This window comes from Peromyscus maniculatus, chromosome 4, assembly GCF_049852395.1.
Source record: "Peromyscus maniculatus bairdii isolate BWxNUB_F1_BW_parent chromosome 4, HU_Pman_BW_mat_3.1, whole genome shotgun sequence".
Classification (NCBI taxonomy): domain Eukaryota; kingdom Metazoa; phylum Chordata; class Mammalia; order Rodentia; family Cricetidae; genus Peromyscus; species Peromyscus maniculatus.
The window spans coordinates 49745838-49769468 of record NC_134855.1 but is presented as its reverse complement, the minus strand read 5'-3'; the positions used below and the strand labels follow the sequence as shown (position 1 = coordinate 49769468).

The following is a 23631-nucleotide window of genomic DNA, read 5'->3' as shown; positions in this document are numbered from 1 at the left end:
GGCAGGGGACCAGTGCCCACCACACAGCCAGCCCCGGTAGATCGGGCTCCCCCCCACCAACACTTCTTCTTTCCAGGAAGCCTAGGGGAAGGGGGGCCAGCCATCCTGCCCACTCTCTTCTGCCTGGCTCACAGCTGGGACCTTGAGCTGCCTGAGAGCCTGGGCCCCATCTGTCTCTGGCTACATCCGAGAACAGGTAGAATCGGGGACCCTCTCATGTTGCATGTAGAAACAGACATGTTTTGCAACAGGCAGAGGTATCTACAGGGGTCAAGGCTTTGAATTCTGAGCTGTGGGGTATAGTGAGATTGTAGTGTGGACACAGGATCTTCTACAATTACACACAAACACACACACACACACACACACTAAATTAATTAATTAATTAATGCTTTTTAAAGAGAATGATTGGCCACAAGTCCCTACAAAATGTAAATCTCAAATTTAGAATAACAAATATTTTCCTATTTGAAGTGTGCTACCAAAAAGGGCTCAGAAACTGTCTCATAGATTGTGTGTGTGTGTGTGTGTGTGTGTGTACGCACACATATATACTATTATATGGAGGTCAGAGGTGTTCCGTGTTGGCTGTCTTCCTCAACTGGGCTCCACCTTCGAGAGCCAGGGTCTCTCCTTGAGTCTGGAACTCATCAGTTCACCAGCCAATATGCTCCAGCGATTGGCTGGTCCCTGCCTCCCTCTGAGAACCGTGACTACAGGTGTATTTGGCTATGGCAGGCTTCTGAGTGGATGCTGGGCCTCCGAACCCAGGTCTCCATATCTGCACAGCAGACATTCTCCTGACTGAGCCATCACCCTGACTTAGGAAGGAGAGGTCTTTCAGGGCACAAGCTTCAGCTACTTTCCCTGCATCTCTGGAGCTCCTAGGATGCTGCTGAGGGCCAGTGATATGAAGAAAGGTCACCACACAAGGGAGACAGGAAACATTCTTCCTCCTGGGGCTCACCCTCACCTTGTACAGCAATGATGAAACTGTCTATCACACCTCAGCGGAACTGTCTGCACTTCCCAGGAGACAGCCAGCCCGCGCGTTCCTGCACTGGACGTTCCAACGAGCTCACCCACACAAGACTTTCAATGTATGTTTGGGACATGACCAATCAAAGGAATTCAACAAACTCTTAACATGGCGAAGGAGGTTTGAAAATGTGTCTAAAAAACAATGTGGTATACAAGGTCATGAATTTGAAAAGGAGCTGGGGGAGGGACACAAAGAGTTAAAATGAAAAAGGGGAGATTGGAGGTGGTGGAAATACAGTGCTCATGTATGAAATTCTCCAAAATAAATATCTTTTAAAACCCTCAAAACAGCAGTAACAATGCATCTATCATTGTTTTTTAAATGACAGAGTAGATTACCTGGTGACTACTGGTCTCAGAAACTTTCACATCCAAAGACCCGGCTAGCACAGCATACCAATTGGTTCCAATATCACCTTGACGAAATACTGAAAAAGAAACAATGATGTAAACACACCACGTACAGGTTTGTTTGTATAACCTGACAGATCTTCACTGGGTATTACAAGCATGGCTTGTTCTCACCTTTCCCTCATCTATTCCCACAAGAATGCAACATGGCTTCCCTCATGCCATCCATCCACAAAGCTTATCCTACAGATTGAACATCATCGGAAGCAGATTATCTACAGAACACTCCCAGACACTGAGCTACAATAGCTAATGGATCATCCTGACAGTGGTAAGATATCGAGGACTATGGGGGTCCAGCCCCTCGATAGTCCCCTCCCAGGGTCCGCGGAAGGCTCTATCAACCAGCTGAGGATCTATTCTTTAAGGTCGGTAAATCAGTCTACGCACGCAGAGTTCTTTGGTCCATTCGCTTTAATTCTCCTGGCATAACATCCTTTATACACAGCTACAGTTCTGTTCTCATGTCTAGCTCCTTTCTTGCCTGATTTCTCTATATTTATCTACTGTCCCCTCTACGTTCTATCTTAATTCCTTCATCTAGTTCTGTCCCTTCTAGGTTCTCATCTATCTAGTTCTTTCCCCTATCAGCTCCTCTCCTGTCTCCTTCTCTCTCATCTGGCTCTTCCTCATCTTGTTCTTCCCCATCTGGCTCTTCCTCATCTTCCATCTCGTTCCTCTAGTACTCTCCTGTAGCCCTTCAATCTACTTCTTCCCCATCTCAGTTTGTTCCTCTCAAGTTCTTACCCATCTCGTTCTTCCATTCTCTTCTCCCCCTCCTGCTTTACAGTTATATATCTCCCCAAAATGACAATCCTCCCCTCCACCCAGGACACTCAGCCTGAACTTCCTCAGGTAGTGATTGTCCACTATCAGGATCAAATGGAGGGTTGATAAGAATTACAAAGAGGGGCACTAGTTGTTAATTACCATTTGTGACCCAAAGGGGAAGTGACTAATGAATTAACTAAAGGCTAAATATGGGTAATATCTAAGAAGAGGGATCTTACGTGCACAACTATAATCTTAAATGTGTTTGGTAAAGGATGTTAAAAATCTATAAGTTGCTAGGTCAATGGGAGAAAATAAAACTGTCTTCTTTTTTCCTGTGGCTCCTATCTGTCCAAGCTGTCTGCCGTTTTTCTGCAGGGTGGGGGAAAGTATGCTCAGTCTCTAGGCAACCTGTGTACAGCTAGATGCCTCTGGTGATAGTTAAAGGGAGATCTGGAACTAGAGGCAAGGTTTAGGGAAGGAGGAAGTAAGGCTTAATTGGCACATCCGCCAGGCCTTCTCAAACAGGTAGCCTGGATGCTTAAGTCTGTTCTTAGAGAGTACAGAGGTATCTCTGATAAGGTACTTTCCTCCATCCGGTGATGGACCTGGCCGGATACTACCAATAATGATAATTACAGGGAGGCTTGAACTGGGAGTTCTGGCTGAGCATAGCTGTTAGCACAGAAGGTTATCTAAATATTCCTAGAAGTGGCTAGGTAAGTAGTTAGAGGTCTATAAAGTTAGTAAGGCTGTAAGAAAGGAGGGGTCTGAGCTAAATTGTGTAAAGCTATTACTTAGTGTCTACCTGACCTAGTGGTGTCCCCTTGTGGAATTTACCTTAAGTCAGGAGACTTGCATGTGGGCTGTTATCATTGTTAGTCCACCTGGGACTAACAATGGGCGCCTACCTGGGTGGTGTTTCCTGTAGTCCTTGAAAGTGGCTAAGGGAGATATCTGATTCCAGAGAAAGCCTTTCCCTGAGTCTGTTCTCCAAATTACCTGGAATGTGTATGTCCAGAGAGTGCTCAGTCTACACTGTTAGTCCTTCTTGGGGAAAAGTCAATTGGGAAAGCTATGAAGGCACACATGATTTTCATAACAGAAGACAGCTGATATATAACAAGCCAAGTAACACCAAAAACTCCTTGGGATTTGGCTTCCTCTGGAGGAATTCCATGATCCCTCCAGGTAGTGACTTTGCCATAACCAGCTGAGTTCTTATGATATATTCCTGCGGCCCGCAACAGTAAGATCCATTGGCCCAACATAGTGATATAAGCCTTTAATCCTGACACGTGAGAGGCAGAGGCAGGTGGATCTCTGTGAGTTTGAGGCTAGCCTGGTCTACAGAGTGGATACCAGGACAGCCAGGGCTACACAAAACACTGACTGTAATAATTCATTAACATTCTGTGTGATTTACCTTGAATACACTTCACTGCATTGTGATTCTTGGAAAACTATGACTCTACATGGGGGAAGGGTTCTGTGACTTGCCACACTATGACACCCAACTTCACAGATCCGCATTAAAGGCAAAACCACTGTGGTGGCACACCCACAATCCCAGCACTCAGAAGGCTAAGGCAGGAGGACCATGAGTTTGTGGCCTGCCCAAGGGACATAGCAAGACTCTGTCAATAAGATAATAAATATCTTATTATAATAATAATAAATTATAAATAATAAATGAATGCATGTAATGTGTTTTCTAGAGTAACATGTTTCCTTTTAAACTAGCCAATGGATGGCTTACTTTATTTATAAAATTGTAAAGACTGCGTTATTGATTTTTTGTTTATTTTCTGAATCCACTGCACTTAGACATTTAGCTATGATCCTCACCAGAAGTTTCTGAACCAGAATTGTCTCTGAGTTGGCAATCCCTGAGAAAAGCCATTTAGATATTAGGTTGTAGCAGGAATCTTAAAAGTTCTTATTAATAAAAATCAAGACCCAGCCATACCACTCTTGGGCATATACCCAAGGAATGCTGGTTCATACCATAAAGATACATGCTCAACTATGTTCATAGCAGCACTATTTGTAATAGCCAGAACCTGGAAACAACCTAGATGCCTGTCAACTGAAGAATGGATAAAGAAAATGTGGTACATATACACAATGGAGTACTACTCAGCAGAGAAAAACAATGAAAGCATGAAATTTGCAGGCAAATAGATGGAACTAAAAAAATCATCCTGAGTGAGGTAACCCAAACCCAGAAAGACAAACATAGTATGTACTCACTCATAAGTGGATTCTAGATATAAAATAAAGAACAATCAGACTACAACCCACAGAACCATGGAGGTTATATATAATGGAGGTGCCTAGGATGACTGTGGCTTATAATAAATTTTGGTTTTACTCAATTACAAAAAAAAAAAAAAAAACCTAAAGCCAGGTATTGGGGTGAATGCTGGAAGATCAGAGAAGCAGGACAAGCCACAGCTTCCTCACCTCGACAGTTCCTCAGCTGATCCTGTTTCTCAGACTGGAAGCCTCTGTGTCCTCATCCCAATCCATCTCAGCTGAACTGCTGCTCAAAAGCCTAAAAGCTTAACCAGCCAAAAGCTTCTAGTTTCTGGTCTTCATGCCTTATATATCTTTCTGCCTTCTACCATCACTCCCTGGGATTAAAGGCGTGAGTCACCATGCTTGACTGTATCCTTGAACTCACAGAGATCCAGGTAGATCTCTGCCTCTGGAATGCTAGGATTAGAGGCGTGAGTACCACCATTTTCTAGCCTCTGTATCTAGTGGCTGTTCTGTTCTCTGACCCCAGATAAGTTTATTAGGGTGCACAATATTTTGGGGAACACAATATCACCACATTAGGTCCCATATATTATATTAAGAGTGGACCTTGGGAAGTCACCTGTAGGGATGGAAAGATGGTTTAGCAGCTAAGAGCACTTCCTGTTCTTCCAGAGGATCAGGGTTCAGTTCCCAGCACCCTAGTTGGACAACCACCTGAAACTCCAGCTCCACACAATACCCTCCTGAACTCAGTGGGATCTGGCACACATGTAGTGTACACACACACACACACACACACACACACACACACACACACACACACACACACAAAATCTTTTATTTAAAAAAAGAAAAAGTTACTCTGAAATTCTCCCTCCAAAATCTCATGCAAACCAGCTCTCCTCTTAAATATTGCAACTGAGGGACCCCATGGAACAACTTGATCTTTGCCTGTTGTTTGTTTTTCACATTTATGATTAGAGGTCAAGCAAGTGGAGTACTGAAGATCAAAGCCCAGTTCAGGGGCCAGCCAAGGCCTGGCAGGGCTGGTAAGCAGGGCCCCAGGGGCAGCTTCCGGGAGCCAGGTCTGAGTGGGCCATGTTGTGGAGAGGTACAGCCAGGGAGGGCAGCCAGCCAGCACAGGGACAGAATAAAAGGCTGGTGATGAGCTCACACTGGCCTTTCCAGCAACAACTGCTCTCAGCCTCTGTGACTCACTTCGAGTTACAGATGTGATCCAATTCCTGTTGGATCCATACAAGATCTGCTTCACAACGGCTTTAAGAAGCAGAAGCGGCCCCCACCAAAGAACGAAGTTACTGACATCAGTAAGAAAAATACATATGCTGGTTTGAAAATTATATATGTAGAGAATGTTAAGATTTATTTCAGTGTGTGTGTGTGTGTGTGTGTGTGTGTGTGTGTGTGTGTGTGTGTGTGTGTGCTCTGTTCACACATGCCTGCAGCAGTCAAAAGAGAATGTCAGATCCCCAGGAGCTGGAATTGTATGGGTTGTGAGCTGCCCCAAGTGGGTGCCGGGAACCAACCCTTCCAAAGAGCAGCAAGTGTCCATGTGTTCATAACCACTGAGCCATCTCTCCTATCCCTTTGTGGAGAAATTTGTAAAAGCAGAAACATGACCACTTTTGTGTAGACCTGGGAAAACACTTCACAGGACAGATACATACTGAATGTTATCAGTCAGCTCTAGGTCTGGGGATGACAGGTGACTTTTGCTGTTAATTTCCTATGTTTTCTGCTATGATGCTGCCCCTGCTTTCCCACCTAGAACACACACGCATGCGCTCTTCCCCAACTGAGCCAGATTTTATACAAGTTCACACTCTCATCCACAGGCTTCGTCCAAGAGCTCCTGCCCTAGCCCCACTGGCCTGGTGAAGATTGTTCTAATCAAATCCAGGACATCTCATCAGCTTTACCAATGACTGGTCTAGATTTTAGCCATGGGGTACAGCTCCGGCCAATGACACAGCACAGGAAGTTGTAGTGGGTAGCCATTCCAGCTTTGATCTGGAAGTTCCAACCCCCAGTGAGGCTTCGTTAACTGTCATGCCTACAAGGCAGGACCAAGAGAGGACCCTGAAGACTTGAGATCTGGATGCGCCACCTCTCTCTTGGTTCCTGGACCCTGGACGCTGGAGGTAGACCGAGCAGAGTTCTCCAGAGAACACCGCCGGATTGCACTACGTCTTTCCCAGACCCTGTGACCTACCTGTCCCTTCATTTGTAAGTTACGCCACTAAATAAACTTCCCTTTTAACTACGTGGAGTGGCCTTAATATTTTCACCAATAGGAAGTCTGTTGTGGAACTCAGAAGAAACAAACAGTCCTTTAGCAAGGATGTGTGCTGCGGACACAGAATATCTCCACCAGCTGCAGCTGCCTGAGGCACAAGCCAACCCCTGAGGTGCATGGGGAGGCTGGGGGAACCAGAGACTCTTCTCTACCAGCAATGAATCATCTCACCTCAGGGCTTTCATAGGATGAGGAACTTTTTTTTTCTTCTTGAATGAGTCATTGGTTATTCAAGGCAGTTGGATGGAAGTTAGTGCAGCATAAAGCATACCTAGAAATGGGGAGACGCTGCTTTCTTTCTTTCTTTCTTTCTTTCTTTTTTTTTTTTTTTTTGGTTTTTCGAGACAGGGCTTCTCCATGTAGTTTTGGTGCCTGTCCTGGATCTCACTCTGTAGCCCAGGCTGGCCTCGAACTCACAGAGATCTGCCTGGCTCTGCCTCCCGAGTGTTGAGAATAAAGGTGTGCACCACCCTCTCCCAGCTGTCGCTGCTTTTCTTTTTTCTTTCTTTCTTTCTTTCTTTCTCTCTTTCTTTCTTTCTTTTTTGGAGCTGAGGACTGAACTCAGGGCCTTGCTCTTGCTAGGCAAACACTCTACCACTGAGCCAAATCCCCAACCCTGCTGCTTTCTTAATGAAAAGAAAAATACCTTAGAAATGCAGCGTCTACCTTATTGATTAATTCTCTCTGCCCCCAATTCACACCTGGATAAATAACATTTATTACTGAGGTTCATTCAAAACATAGCCAACAGCATTAGATAAGAAAGCTTTGTTTACAGCCCAGAGTAACATCCGTCCTGGATTAAAGAAGATAATTACTTGAACCTTTAAGGATACAGCTAAATGAGTGTGTCAGGCTGTCCTTCCGAACCCATCTAGGAAGTGGGTTGCTGCCCTGGGGGTGGGGGGTAACCGTTTCCAGACTGCACACATATGAGTGAAGAGCAGAAGAAGCCCAGGGGAGAGAAATGCCATCTCACTTGTGCTGTGGATATCATTCTGTATAAATAAAACACTGATTGGCCAGTGGCCAGGCAGGAAGTATAGGTGGGACAAGGAGAGAGGAGAATTCTGGGAAGCAGAAGGCCGAGTGGGGGAGACACTGCCAGCCGCCACCATGAATAAGCAGCATGTAAAGATGCCGGAAAGCCATGAGCCACGTGGCAAGGTATAGATTTATAGAAATGGGTTAGTTTAAGAGTAAGAGCTAGACAATGGTAGGCCTGAGCTAATGGCCAAGCACTTTAAATAATATAAGAGTCTGTGTGTTTATTTTATAAGTGGGCTCCGGGACTGGCGAGACTTGGTGGGACCTGGAGAGAAATTCTCCAACTACACACTTGGAAGCTCAACTATCTGCCATACTGACTCTGTGGATACTCTCTGTCCCACACGGTACCACGGATGAGCACTAGCCACACGTAAGTACATGGCGCAGGCGTCGCAGGGCTTACATGTTATTCCTTTCTCCAGGTTCTCATAATAACCGCATAGACAAATCTGATGAAGGAGGTTTGGGTGAAATTTCTCAAAGGCTTTAACTTCTTTCAGTCGTGTGAAAATTATGTCCACATCTTCACTGGATCGTTCCAGCGGCCTGCGGGGAGAGGGGGAAGACACAGAACCTGTGAGGTCTCAGTGACGATCAGGCCACAAGGCATCACTCACTACAGTTGCTTATTATCTATCATGAGACAGGGTCTCCTGGAGCCTGGTCTGCCTGGAGCTTAGAACGTAGGCAAGGAGGACTTTGAACCACTTATCTCCTCCCTCTACCTCCCACGTGCTGGATGACAGGCCTGTGCCATGAAGTTAGTCGGCTATCCCAAGTGTTCCAAATATTTAACCACTCATCCCCCTCACAGACATATCTCTCTGTGTGTCCACCTTAAGTCCTTACTGTTGCGAATGACCAGGGCATGTCTGCTCAGAGTCAAGACAACTAGATTCAGAGAAAATGTGTGTGGTCCCAGCCAGCCCAGCTAATTTCCTCAAAGAAGGTGTGGATGGAACTTCGTGTGTAGGAAAGGAGACCTAGGATGTGCAGCGCCCGGCTGCTGAGATGACCGTGTACCTGGAAGAGCTGGCAGGGAGCCACAGACCTCACTGGTGCTGTGGTTTGCTCCAAAGCTTCAAGGCAACCAGGCTGAGCCCTCTAAGATGTCATCAGGCCATGAGGGTTGTGCCCTCACGAAAAGATCATACCTCTGCCGCAGGAACGAGTTCCTAATAGAAGGGTGAGTGTGGTGCCCTTGCCTCTCTCTTCTCCAGGCCCTTTCTCCCTGGCTTTTGCATGGATGATACTGTTGTCCTCTTTTTGCCCACCATGGGCTTATGCAGGAAGAAGGCCCTGCAAGTATGATTCCATCCCATCTTCTAATGGATCGCCCAGACTCCAGAACTTTGACAAATATTTTTTTTCTTCATAAATTACCCAGTTTGTGGCATTCTGTTATAGCAGCACAGTATCAGGGCCCCTTTTCATCCACCACCTCGGGAGGACTTCCAAACTCCCTGTCAGAAGCAAGGTCCTCTAGGCTCAGGGTTTGAAATGCAGCTAGAACTTCAAGAGTGAACAAATGCTACCCAAAGAGAGCCCGTGTGAGCTTACACGGAGGTACTTTCGATACTGCAAGGCTAACAGTAGAGTGTCCCTCAGAGGGCATCCAGCCCAATGGGTACATGTCACACTGTGGGCACCTGCCACTGGAGGCCTGGGACTGGACCAAAGCAAGGCCAGCATGGAAATGGCCCCAAGAGGAATTGCAAGGCAGGTGTGTTGTAAACGACACTGATGTGGTGAAATCTCTCCTCAGAGGAAAACCAAAAAGAGATGAGGGTCCCTCTGCCCTCACAAAGGGAAGCAGAAACCCCTGTCTATCCCCCTGAGTACGCCCTTTATTAGGAAGGCAGACCAGGGCAGCGGGAGATTGTTGGCCTAATGCTCCATAGGAGAGATTGAACACTCAGTGCAGCAGGAGAAAAACGTACTTCCATGAAGTTCGACGTAAGCCAGGAAATCAACAAGGTTCAAATCCAGACTGCAAGTCACAAAAGACATCGATGGCTTTGTGCTGTCACCCACTGTTAAACACTCAGGTTCCCCAAACAGTTAAAAGTGACGGTTTTTAAAATCAAAACACTTAGAAAGTGCATTTATTTATTCTATGTCGGTTTCTGTGCCTGTGTGTTTGTGTGCGCATGTTTATGCAGTACTGGAGCTGGACCCAGAGCCTCGTGCACGCTAGTCACTCTAACAACTCTGCTGGTCCCTCTGTTTTCATCTCCAAATGCCCTCTGTCGATGAGTGGACGCATTTCAGAACACTAGACACAGGTTAGCTAAATGCACTTGACTTTGTAGCTCAGTTTGACTTTTCACTTCAACAGGAAGTTAACGTAAAAAAGTTATTTCCCTTCTTTAATGAACAACTCCCAAAGCTAAAATAACTCATGTGAGCTTTAAAAATTACACAAGGCTATAGCAGCTATTACTGTTAATACTACTAGTACCAACACCAACATGATCATCAGCCACTAAGACCTTTAAAAGAAGCATCCAGGGAGGGACTGAGGAAATGATCTGTGGATGAGGTGAGATCCAGATCCAGTGAGAGACCCCGCCTCAAAAATTAGGGTGAAGAAGGATAGAGGAAGATACTGGATGTTCACTTCCAGCCTCCACACAGGCATGCATGTGCACATGGATGTATATATCACACACACACACACACACACTGCACACACATAGTATCTAATGAAAGCAATGAATACAGAGCTTGAGATACACACAAGCATATACATGTGCCTTTGGTAGGATTTTTAGACATGCGTATATTCTTTTCTATTATAACCTTAGGATCTTAAACAATACGTACTTAATAGTCTTCTTCCAACACTTAGCTTTTCAAAGGGTTTTGACACCCATGGAAATTTTTGATCATTGGGGCCTATTAGATAAAGCAAGTATAATGAATCCCATTTCACACTCAAAAACATTTAGACACATAAGTCAGGCAACTATCAGTGTGCGGCAGTCATGTGTATTTATAATGCCAGTGATGACGTAGAGGTGTCAAAGGTCTTTGAAACTCAAGATGTTTGCCACTTATCAGGTTATCATCGTAATTATACAATTATTAACCACTTAGAACACTGTTTACTCCTTCCTAATTGCAAGTTTTTCCAACAGTGTCAATGAAATTCAGAAAGAAGGAGTTGATGATGGTTCGTTCAATCTGCATATATTTACTAAGGAAGTAAGGAAAGCTATCTGGCGACATAAAGGCATGGTCTGTGTGCCCAGTGTGGGGGACATCTGTCTGTGCACGTACAGCACTTCCCAATCAAGGAGGGGGAAGGAATTCAGGAAAGAGAGAGATGTTCCTACGGGTAAAATTCTACCCAGAACTCACAAGTACATTGTTGTAAGAAGCCCTAAAACAGTCCCTTCTCATTTCTCCTTTTGTAACTATAGCACTGTGGGCTAGGAATCCAGTCTGTGAAGTTTGCAGTTATCACTTCAGGGTTATTCTGAGAGAGCCCTTCCCTCCTGACTCCTCCCCTGTCCCTTTCCCATTCATTCACTACACATGTGCAAGCATGCACGCACACCTATGTAGACACACATACACTAGCTGATACACAGATACCTACACATGCGTACATACATACACGGACACACGTCAACTCAGTTGCCACAATTTTCCTTTGTCTGCGATCCCTGATTCTGCCAGTGTACTTGGTCACCCTTCACCGAGGCATGCCAAGGGCTTCCCAGTCCTTCCGCTGTCTGCCTGTCCGCCTCCAGGAAGAGAGCCCGCAGAGTTTGGGGAGTCCCACTTAGTAGCCAACCTACTTGCTTTTACAACGCTATAAATCGATGAAAAGAGCCCTTCTAGATCCAAACTTAAGTAAGAAACATTAAATAGTAATCGTTTCTGTCAACCGCTATAAAACTTGTTTACAGCAAGGAATTGGAATCTTACTATCTCTCCTACTTTGTGAGACTTTTATGCAAATCTTTTCCTCTCACCCCACCTTGCGGAAATCTGTATGCAAATGCCCCCCACACCCCTGGTAACACCTTCGTCTACACAAAGTGTCGCCGCCCCCCCCCACGCCCCCACGCCCGCATTCTTGGAACTTAAGTGACTTACGTGGCCCACTCCTTACCACTTTCCTTAATTTCTTCTGGGCCAATTCTTTTAAAATTAGCCAATCATGGAAGACTGTGAAGTCAGATCCCAGCCAACAGGAATAGCCACAGTCACCACTTACATTAGAATTAAAAACTGAGGCGGGGGTGGGGGGGTGGGGAGGGGAGGGGATGGGATGGGGTAGGGTGGATAGGTGGTGGCGCAAGCCTTTAATCCCAGCACTCCAAGGCAGAGCCAAGCGGATCTCTGTGAGTTTGAGGCCAACATGATCTACAAAGTGAGATCCAGGACAAGCACCAAAACTACACAGAGAAACCCTGTCTCGAAAAACCAAAAAAAAAAAAAAGAATTAAAAACCGAGTCAACTCCTGTCCCTGCAAGCTTGATCTCCTGCTTTCGTGAGTAGCACATCCTGCTGATCAGAAGCAAGGTTTTGCCTTGTTAAGACACTTTAATTGGAGTGGAGGTCTCTTTGTGACCCTGGGTTTATTTTTAACAAAATGAGATCAGGAATTATGAGTGGAGATCCTGAAGACCGCCATCTTGGCCTTGAACAAAGGTAAGGAGTCCTGTATACCTTCACCTCCCGACTTGATACAGCTACTGTGTCCCAGATCCCACGGGGGGACTGAAAGCCACTGCTCTGTGGCCATTGGAAAATCTCACTGTTACCTCGAGGCCAGGACCAGCCTGCTAAGGCTTAAATGATGTAGAGTCTGGCGTTTGTGAGTGAGTAGGGAGGGAGAAGGCCTTTTTGACCACATTCTGTTCTGTCTTTTGTTTCTTTACATTTAAACCACAATACAAAATCAAAGCACAGCCTCATCCGGGGGCTGGAGACGTAGCTCAGTGGAGATGATGTAGCTCAGTGGAGATGATGTAGCTCAGTGGAGATGATGTAGCTCAGTGGAGATGATGTAGCTCAGTGGAGATGATGTAGCTCAGTGGAGATGATGTAGCTCAGTGGAGATGATGTAGCTCAGTGGTAGAACACCTGCCTGACCTGTCAGGTTTGATCCCCATGTAGAAAACGGGCCCATTCCCAAACATCTCGGACTGCGCCTTAGTATCTGAAGTCAGTACGGTATCATCAGGCTGGGCACACACCCTCAGCCACAGGTTCTAACTGAACCAGACCCCCAAATGCACACCAGAACAGAACTGTGGCAATCCACAGGCCCTGCTAGCATTAGGGTAAAACAGTTTCTTTCTGTCCTTTACACTCTAAAAGAGTGTTCAGGATGAGTCAGGTAACAGATGCTTTTTAAAAACTTCAGGCTAAATGAGAAGCAGTGGCTTTTCTTCTAGGTGATTCACAGAGGACTCGGCCAGAGAGTCTCAAGAGGCTGGCCCACTCGGGGCCTTGGGTTGTTGTGAGAGTCGGACGCTCCTGACAATCTTTACTCTTGTTTGCTTGCTTCCCTTTTGTTTGTCTGTCTGTCTGTCTGTCTGTCTGTGTTGGAGTCAAGGTCTCATAGCCTAGGCTGACCTGGAATTTCCTAAGTAACTCAAGCTGGCTTTGAACTCATGATCTTCCTGCTCCCACCTCCCCAGTGCTGGGTTACAGGTATGAGCTACCACACCTGTCTATCAGTTATCCCATTCTTGAGCCATGAGAGGGGAAGCCATGAATTCTATAGAATTCTATAATTCATTCTATATGTTATTCCATGTATTCTAAATCTAAGCCAATGGCGCAGGGCAGCGTCACTCTGAGTAAATCGGTCTTGTCTATACCAAGGCAACAAAATTGACATTCGCTAACCCGGACCATTGGTTTGCCAGCTTGTATCATCTGGGCCCATCTGAAGCATGGGACACACATCAGGAGAGGGAAACATATTTTTAGCAGAGAAAGTTTAAAAAAGACTCTTAAACTGAACAAGTTTTGGGGAATCTCTGTAAGAGAAAGGTGGTTTCCGAGTTAGCTATGTAGCCTTTGGAGCTTTTTAGCCATTTGTTTGGGTCCCTGCGCTTCATGGGACACTCCTGGCTTATTTCTGCCTTCCCATCCAGCACCAAGTACCCCACAGCACCTGCCACTGGTGCCCCTGCTTGTGACAACCTGAAGGACACAGAGGAAAAACGAGCAAGGAGGCCGAACCGGGACTATTTCATCAGATCCTGAATCTCTTGCTAAGCCACACCCATTGGCCAACAGCCAGACGCAGCCCTAGAGGTGTGGCTGGTTGCAGCAGTTAGAATGAGAGTAGTGCCCATAATATTTAAATTCTTGATCCCCAGTTGGTGGAACTGTTTGGGAAGGATTAGGAGGTGTGGCCTTGCTGGAGGAGGTGAATCACTAGGCGCAGGCCTTGGTATTCCAAAGGCCCAACACCATTTCAGTTCTCTCCGTCTCTCTGTCTCTGACTCTCTCTCTCTGTCTCTTTCCGTCTCTCTCTGCCTCCTGCTTGTAGGTGAGGAGGAAGGACATAGATACTGTTTCAGTACCATGCTTGCCTACCTACTGCCTGGCTCCCTGCCGTGATGTCATGAACTTTACCCCCTGAAACTGTAGGCCCCAATAAATTCTTCACAGCAACAGAAAAGCAGTGAAGACACTGGTAACCAATATTCATATTTGATCATCCAGACTGGTCATTTAAGTACCACAGAGGATGGACATTGGTTTTTGTTTTGTTTTGTTTTTTTCCTAATAAAAGGAAGTTTTTATTTATTAAAAAATTCTCACAGGGCATTGTGCCACATGCCTTTAATTCCAGCACTCAGGAGGAAGAGGCGGATGGATATCTATGAGTGTAAAGCCATCCTGGTCTACATATGGAGTTCTAGGCCAGCCAAGGCTGGTGAGACCCTGTCTCAAAAAGAAAATAAAAATCCATGGCTTATGGACTGGAGAGATGGCTCAGAGGTTAAGAGCACTGGCTACTCTTCCAGAGGTCCTGAGTTCAATTCCCAGCAACCACATGGTAGCTCACAACCACCTAGAATGAGATCTGGTGCTCTCTTCTGGCCTGCAGGCATACATGGGGGAAGAATACTGTATACATAATAAATAAATAAATCTTTTTTTAAAAAAATTTAAAAAAATCTATGGCATAATTTGATGGTAAAGTACATGTTATCATACATGGGGCCCCGAGTTTAATACACCCCACACAAACACACACACACATCTCTTGTATCACTATTAAAGGAACAGAATCTTCCATTTCATACTGTGGTGGGATGCTAGTGTGGCACTAATTTTTCCAGAGTAAATAGACATTGAACAAACTACATGAGACACCTGCTTTCATTAGACAACAAGGCAAGACAGGACAGTGGTCCAAAGAAGGAGAAGACACAGACACAGGAGGGATCCACCTAACAGCCTTGTTGTTTGGCTGATACACTTTGTGAGAGACAGGCCAAGAGGAGCATGGCAGACTCACTGTGCTGGTGGTGGCCATTTGCAGTGAAGTGAGTCACAGGATAGGACATGGAAGGACTGAGATGACTGAACTGAGGGCGGGGACTGCTTGAGTCACTAGCTGCACATGCACAGGCTGGTTCATGGAGAGGTCTGGCAGAATGCAGCTCTGGAGAAGAGCTGTTCGGGCTTCTGCAAGTCAGCCATTCTCACAGATCCGGGAGCTCTGAACAGACCAAGAAGACAGGGCTGCCAATGACTCATCTCAGACTCCACAAACAATACCCCAACCCACGCCATAGACTTCCCTGACAAGGCTTAAAAATAAGGCTGGTAGAATCAAGTGGATTGGTCAGTAAGTTAGGTTCCTATCGGAGTATAAGCTGGCCTTTTTGTAAAAAAGAAAGAAAATCCAAGCTCTCAATATCATAGCATCCAAAATGTCTAACATACCATCATAAAATACTATAAATTCAGATAAGTGGGAAAATGGAAAAAGAAGCAGAGATTATAGAGATGTAGAAAATACAAAGAAAGGATGTTAGAACGGCCGTGATAAAGGTGGTTAAGAATTTAAAGGAAGCTGGGCAGTAGTGGCACATGTCTTTAAATCCAGCACTCAGGAGGCAGAGGCGGGTGGATTTCTGAGACCGAGGCCAGCCTGGTCTACAGAGTGAGTTCCAGGACAGCCAGCGCCATATAGAGAAACCCTGTCTTGAAAAGCCAAAACAAGAAAGAACTTAAAGGAAAAGATTGGCATAGTGAGTGAGCAGACAGGAAACAGCAGTAGTGAGAGTATTCAAGTATCTTTTTTAAAGCAAATGGGAATTCTAAGGCTGGAAAAAAATACAAAACGAAAAGGGGAAAACCCACCATATGGAATCAAGAGCAGACTGAGTACAGCAGAGACAACATCCGTGAACAGTGATGTGGGCAAGAAGAGTTATCCAAGACAGAACACAGAGAGCACAAAGAGTAAAAACGCATGAGCAGAGAGCTGGCGGCCTGTGGTACAAAACTGAGAGCGATTCATACACTTGGGGAAAGGGAGAAAAGGGGAAAAATGTTTGAGAAATAGTGGCTGACTTTTTTCTCATTAAAAAAATGTGGTAAATAGTACAAAGTCTAAAATATCAGAGACTAACATTTTTTGCTTTATGAAAGAAGAGAATTAAAGATGACCAGAAGTTTTTTTTTTTTGCCATCTCCATCAAGAAGTAGAATTTTTGAGCAAGAGAGATGGCTCAATGGTTAAGAGCCCTGGCTGTTCTTCCAGAGAAACCTGGGTTCATTTCCCAGCACCCATGTGGTGGCTCATGGAGTCTGTAACCGTAGCATCAGGGCCTCCTAGGGCACCCGGCACATACATGGTGCACAAACATATATACAGAAAAAAACACATCTATACACATGAAATAAAAACAAATGTCCAGCAAAGGGTTTTTGGCTTCTATTTTGTTTGTCTGTTTGTTTGAACAAGTAGACTTCTTTTCCCTCTTTGCGAATGTACACTGGCCTGTGGCCAACTCAAGGAGACAGACGTTCAGCACCGATTCTGACAAGCTCTGCTGCCCCTGGCAAGCAGTTTAAGTTACCTGACTCATGACTTCAGTAGGGCGACATGGGGCTAAACTTGGTCTAGGATCTTAACCAGCTTTTAGGAGAGTCCATGTTTAGAAGTAGTTATGAATTAGGCCTATAAATAAAACTCAGTCGGAAGGATATGTCAATCATCCTGCGGTTAATTGGCACTTCAGAATCAAAATGTCTTAGCCACCTTCACCAAAATGTCCCTGTACCTTCCACATGTAATATTGATTCAAAATGCACATAAAATTTTGATTTTTTTAAATGATATTTTTCATGCTACAGCTGGCTTTTATCTATAAGTCATAAAATATTTAATATAGTGACCTATCAGCTAAAAGATATTGATAACCTAAGAGTCTACAAAGCACAGTAAGATAAAGTAAAATGCTTTCTTTCATGGTGCTTAGGTCATAATAGTGGACAGGCTGTTAAATAACTCTGAAGTGGATAGAAGATGAAACATTTTTTAAATTTTAAAGAAGATTTAACACTTTAAAATAAACTTATTGGTAAAAACAAAATCCTTTAATAATACATATTCTTTCCAGTTTCAATATCACAAATGCAAGAGGAACCGGTGCCTTGAATTTCACTCTCTTCGGAAGGAGCTTCTGGAACCCCCTGCCTGTGTGAAATTACAAGAGCAGTTCTTGGCGACACACACTTGCAGCACGCCTCACTGCACAAAATAAAAGCCCCAGGAAACAGGGCATGTGCCAAGGACAGATGGCAGGGTGATGATCCGTTATGAATGAGGACTCTGCCCCATGGTGTTTTCTCTCACTGTTAGTCATTAGGGGCTTCAGAGAGATCTGGATTCACAGTCCAGAGCAGGTAAGGTAGCATGCAGAAAGCTGATTTAATAAAGAAGACATCAGCCTTAGGTCTAGCATTTTACTTCAGACAAAGTTCAAACTCTTGCATTCAAAAACTGGCACCTGGGCTGGAGAAATGTCTCCGGGATTAAGAGAACTTGTTGCTTCTCCAGAGGTCCTAAGTTTGTTTCCAACAACCATGACAGATGGCTCACAATGCACTGTCACTCCATGGCTCACAACCACTGGAACCCCAATGGCTCCAATTGTAACAACTCCAGCCCCAGGGGGTTCAGTGCCTCTGACCTCTATGGGCACCTGCATGTATCCACAAAAGCACATATGTAAGCACACACACACACACACACACACACACACACAATTTAAAAATAACAATAATAATAATAAATCTTTTTAAAAATGATAACCACCAGCAATTATGTCTACCAAAGCAAGAAGATAGCAAGAAGGTACCTGGAGAGTTCGCATCAGCAAGGGTCCTTGTTAGAGTCGTGTATGGTCAGTCAAGCAAGAAAGCATTGTGACTACCCATCATGCCAAACAGCTCTGGTTTGAGGGACACCAACAGGCTTCATAATTCCAACCCTGAGGGCCAGCAAGACAGAGGCCCACACCTGCCCAGCCCCCAAACTCCAGTTAAGCAAGGCGGAAATACCTTTGTCCCACAACTTTGCTTCATGAAAGCAGAGATAAATGACATCAGAACTTTGGACCTCCATCTCTAGACCCTCATTCAACAAGATTGTCACATGTCCTCTCAAAGCAGAGGACAATAAGTAAATCCTTTGAGACTAATGGGGAATCAGACATCACTAAGTCTGCCCTATGCTGATTTCTGCTCCACGGGGGAATCCAAAGTGTTTCTCTAAATCACGGTCATACAAGGCAAAAAGCAGTCACGTCTCCACGGAAAGGTACACAGAGGTCTGCATAGACTCCTGGGGATTCCGAGGGAAGGCTTCACCCAGAACCCCTTTTCTTCTAATTCCCAACTCTCTCAGCACTAATGCTGCTACCTTAACTAGTTGGGGAGAGCGGGCAGAAATTGTGTAAGTATCAAGACAGGATGAAAGGTTTCTGGCCAGCCCGACAGTGAAGTGTGAAGAAAGACGAGAGGGTGAGAGTTAAAACAGGGTGGCCAGCAGCCACAATGGTCAGAAATTCTACACCCTCCTCAAAGAACCAAACTAAGAAATAAAAGTGGGTCTGATTGGTCAGGACCCCAATGCCAACCGGGTGCAGGGTGCAGACAGTATTCTACCTGCTCTTGGGAGGAAGCCGAGTTTTGTTGTTGTTTTTTAATAATAATAAAAAAATCAGAGCCATCATTTCAGAAAATCTGCCCTCCTGAAGGAAGTGAACTGGGAGGGAAGGGTGAGCAGAGTAATTGGAAGTGAGCTTTCAGGGCTCTATGTGGTATCCTTTTCCCTACCGCCAGCCTGCGCGCCTATACACTTCCAGAGTAGCACAAGCTCTTTTGGGTGTCTTAACACACAAACATCTTCCCTTTCTCTCCAATGCACATTTAGTAGTGTAACAGGAAGTCTGATCTAGAGACAGTCATGGCATAGATCTATAGTCCCTGTGAAATTATTAATGGTGTCCTCATTCACTCTCAAAAGTGTCCTGGTTTAGATGATAAATTATGCATGCACCTTACCGAGAAATAACCCTGCTCCTGTCTCCCTGCGGGTGTCTCCAGCATCAGGGACCTGCTACCTACAGTTTGCCGCCTCTTCCCTCACCACGAGGGTCCCTCAGTTTCTCTGCTCACCACATCTCTAGGTGATCCATGGTGTTTTGACTTTGCGGCTACTATTGCCTCCCCACAAGCTCCAAGTCACTGAGACAGAGCAGGATGCAGATCCTAGCTTCTGAGGCGGAGGGACTGGGAAGTGCAGAGGTCCAGAAAAGATTCTCCAGTAGGGGAGATGGAGGACAAAGGCTCTCCAGGTGTTGATGAGTAAGATTCTGGGTCTTTCTCATCTGCAAGTGTCAGGAGGGTGTGAGCTGATGAAAGGGTACATGGATTCGGGAAAACAAAAACGGTGGCCTTGCCTACATGAAAGTAATACTAATTGCAGTCTTTGATTGAACATCATATGAATCATTTGTTTCTAATTACAGTGCTGCCCAGGAACACACACGTAAATCACACAAGGTGCCAAAGTGTTCCTAGTGTACTGTTATCTAATTATAATTATAAACACTCTATGCATTCATAATTACGGTTTGTTATGCCTGATCATTTGAATCCAACACTAACAGTGATTCCTTCTATTGCTAAGAAGTCATCGCATCCACTCAGAGATCTAATGAGCTTCTGTGAGAAAGAAAATGCCAAAGCAATAGAAACGATCTCTACCGTTATAAGAGTGGAAAAAAAAAATAAAACAAAACAAAACTGTAGCATTACATCCCTGGGCGGGTCCAAGTTCGCTACTGAAAAGGAGACCCATCCAGCAGCTCACGCAGAAGAACCTAATGCATTTTTAATCACAGAAGGAGATCTGAGAATAATCTCCAAAGCTTTCAGGGAGACCCGGGTACTGAACAGACGCGGGGATCACACGCTTGCAATGCACCGCTACCAAGGAGGGTGAGAACAGCCAGTGCAGATACAGAGAACTCGGAGGGTTTGCTGCTGCTGCTGCTATGGTTTGGGTTTTACTTTTATTTGTGTTCTGTTTTGTAGTGCTAGGGATCGAACCCAGGGCCCTCCACCTGCTAGAGCAAGCACTCCATCACTGAGCTCCTCCCTCAGTGCCCCGACATTCAATAGCTCCATCTGAAAATGGCAAGCCAGGCCCAGCACCAGCCACAGCACCTACTGGTGCTGGATTATTATTCATACATTAACTCACTGGCCATATTGAGTATTAATGAACTGTCCATTATTAGCTTTTTTATTTTAAAATAAACTTCTGCTGTCTATAATACTTATTTTTATTCTGAGTTGGGTTTTTCCTTTGATCGGTATTCAGGATTCAGCAGGTATTATTTTCTACTGAGTAGCTAGCTACCTTTTCATTGTCCCTAAGAAGCTGGCGTTTTTAGTTTTGATTTTATATACTAACTTTATCTAGTTTATCCGTCTTTGGAGTTTACTTCCATCCCATAAATTAACTTTTTTTTCCCCAGTACTGGCACATAGGCTAGGCAAGCACTCTGCCACTGAGCGGCAGCCTAAGCCCTAACTGTCCATGTAACACGACACATGTAAACAGGGCTGGAAAGATGGGTCGGTGGGGAAAAGCATGCGATGTGCAAGCCTGACCACCTGAGTTGGGATCCCCAGAGTCTCAGCAAAGCCACACACAGCAGCTCAAGTATCTGCAGTGCCAGCCCTGTCTACTGGAGAGGACAAGCTGAGACAAGAAAACTCACCCCAAGGTTCCTGCCCATCTGGCCTACACAGTGAGGAGGAAGTGGAAAGATGAGGACTGACGTCTGAAGGTTGTCTTGACATCCCCATGTGTGCTGGGGCACACACCCCCACACATAGGAACAGGCACACACACATACTTCACACCCCCACCCATAGGAACAGGCACACACACATACTTCACACACCCACCCATGGGAACAGGCACATACACATATATCACACACACTGTAGGGTAAGCAGCACTTCTGAGGGTTTGTCTTTCTAGTTACATAAATGGACTTGGAGGAAACCACATTAAAAAAAAAAAAAAAAACCACAGTTATAGCCTCTCAAATAACCTCCATATGCTTTGTATCTTTCCAGTCTACATCTAGAAGCTCAGCTGGATAAAACCCAAACTTTCTTTTTTTTTTTTTGTTTGTTTTCCTTCTCTCTCTCTCTCTCTCTCTCTCTCTCTCTCTCTCTCTCTCTCTCTCTCTCTTTCTATACATACATACATACACACACACACACACACACACACACACACACACACACACACACACACACATTGGTTTTTTTGAGACAGGGTTTCTCTGTGTAGCCCTGGGTGTCCTGGAACTCACTCTGTAGACCAGGCTGGCCTCGAACTCACAGAGATCCATCTGTCTCTGCCTCTCGAGTGCTGGCTGAAAACCTTCTTTTTCAAAAGTGGTGCTTTTGGTGGCTGAGGAGATAGTCCATTGGGAAAGGGCTCACTGCACAAACATGAGGATTTCCATTCAGTCATCAACACCCACATGATCCTAGCACTGAGGAGGCAGAAACAGAGGATGCCTGGGGCTTTGGACCAGATGGTCGAGCCAAACCACGAGCTCCAAATTTGGGGAGAGAACTTGTCTCAAAAACTAAGGGAAAGAACAATGGAGGAACACACTTGAAGTCTGCCTTTGGCTTCCACAAGTTCGTGTACACACACACACACACACACACACACACACACACACACACACACACACACACACACGGTACAGCTATTGTCTGAATGTTGGTATTACCCCAAAGTCACATGCTGAAATCCTAACCTAAGGTGATAATATTCAGAGAATTTAGAGATGGGACCTTGGGGTAGTGATCAAGTCATGAAGGCTCTGCCATCATGCATCAAGATATGTCCTTATAAAAAATAGCACACACACACACACACACACACACACACACACACACACACACACACACACACACGGTACAGCTATTGTCTGAATGTTGGTATTACCCCAAAGTCACATGCTGAAATCCTAACCTAAGGTGATAATATTCAGAGAATTTAGAGATGGGACCTTGGGGTAGTGATCAAGTCATGAAGGCTCTGCCATCATGCATCAAGATATGTCCTTATAAAAAAATAGCGAGGGGCTGGAGAGATGGCTCAGAGGTTAAGAGCACTGGCTGTTCTTCTAGAGGTCCTGAGTTCAATTCCCAGCAACCACATGGAGGCTCACAACCATCTGCAATGAGAGCTGGTGCCCTCTTCTGATGTTCAGGTACATGCAAGCAAGCAGAACACTGTGTATAGACAATAAATAAATAAATCTTTAAAGAAATAAAAATTAAAAATAGCAAAAAGAGTTTGCCTGTCCCTTTCAGCATGCAAGGACCCAAGAAGAAGACACCATCTAAGAAACAGAAAGCAAACCTCAGGTTGTTGTTTGGTTTTTATTCTTTTGGGAGCTCACCACCCAGCTCCCAAATAAATCACACAAGGGCTTATTCTTTTTTTTTTCAACAGGTACTATAAAATTGTAATTAAGTAAATATCATCAAGGAAATTACTTGAGTTTAAAGTTTCCAATTTGCTATTTTTTTTGTTTTGTTTTGTTTTGTTTATATATATACATACATACACACACACACACACACACACACACACACACACACACATATATATATATATATATATATATATATATATATATATATATATATTTTACAATACCATTCAGTTCTACATATCAGTCATGGGTTCCCCTATTCTCCCCCCTCCAACCCCCTCTCCTTACCCCCAGCCCACCCTCCATTCCCACCTCCTCCAGGACAAGTCCTCCCCCGAGGACTGCGATCAACCTGGTAGACTCAGTCCAGGGAGGTCCAGTCCCTTCCTCCCAGACTGAGCCAAGTATCCCTGCATAAGTTCCAGGTTTCAAACAGCCAACTCATGCAATGAGCACAGGACTTGGTCCCACTGCCTAGTTGCCTCCCAAACTGATCAAGCCAATCAACTGTCTCACCTATTCAGAGGGCCTGATCCAGCTGGGGGCCCCTCAGCCTTTGGTTCATAGTTCATGTGTTTCCATTCATTTGGCTAATTTTTTTCAATAATTGAGTAAAACTGAAATTTATTATATGCCACAGTCGTCCTAGGGACCTCCATGCTATATATATAGCCTCTATGGTTCTATGGGTTGTGGTCTGATTGTTCTTTATTTTATATCTAGAATCCACC

General features: G+C 44.9%; 1 protein-coding gene across 3 annotated transcripts in view; it reads right to left on the bottom strand.

Moving 5' to 3' along the window:
* Positions 1-23631, bottom strand: part of Rapgef4 (Rap guanine nucleotide exchange factor 4) — a 286523-nt gene that overhangs the window by 237414 nt on the left and 25478 nt on the right. For all 3 annotated transcript variants that reach the window (XM_006972425.3, XM_006972426.4, XM_076569671.1), the window contains exons 2-3: positions 8259-8401; positions 1381-1469 (exon numbers count right to left, since the gene is read on the bottom strand). In XM_006972425.3, coding sequence (XP_006972487.1) covers positions 1381-1469; positions 8259-8401 — 232 coding nt within the window. The remainder of the gene's footprint in view (positions 1-1380; positions 1470-8258; positions 8402-23631) is intronic.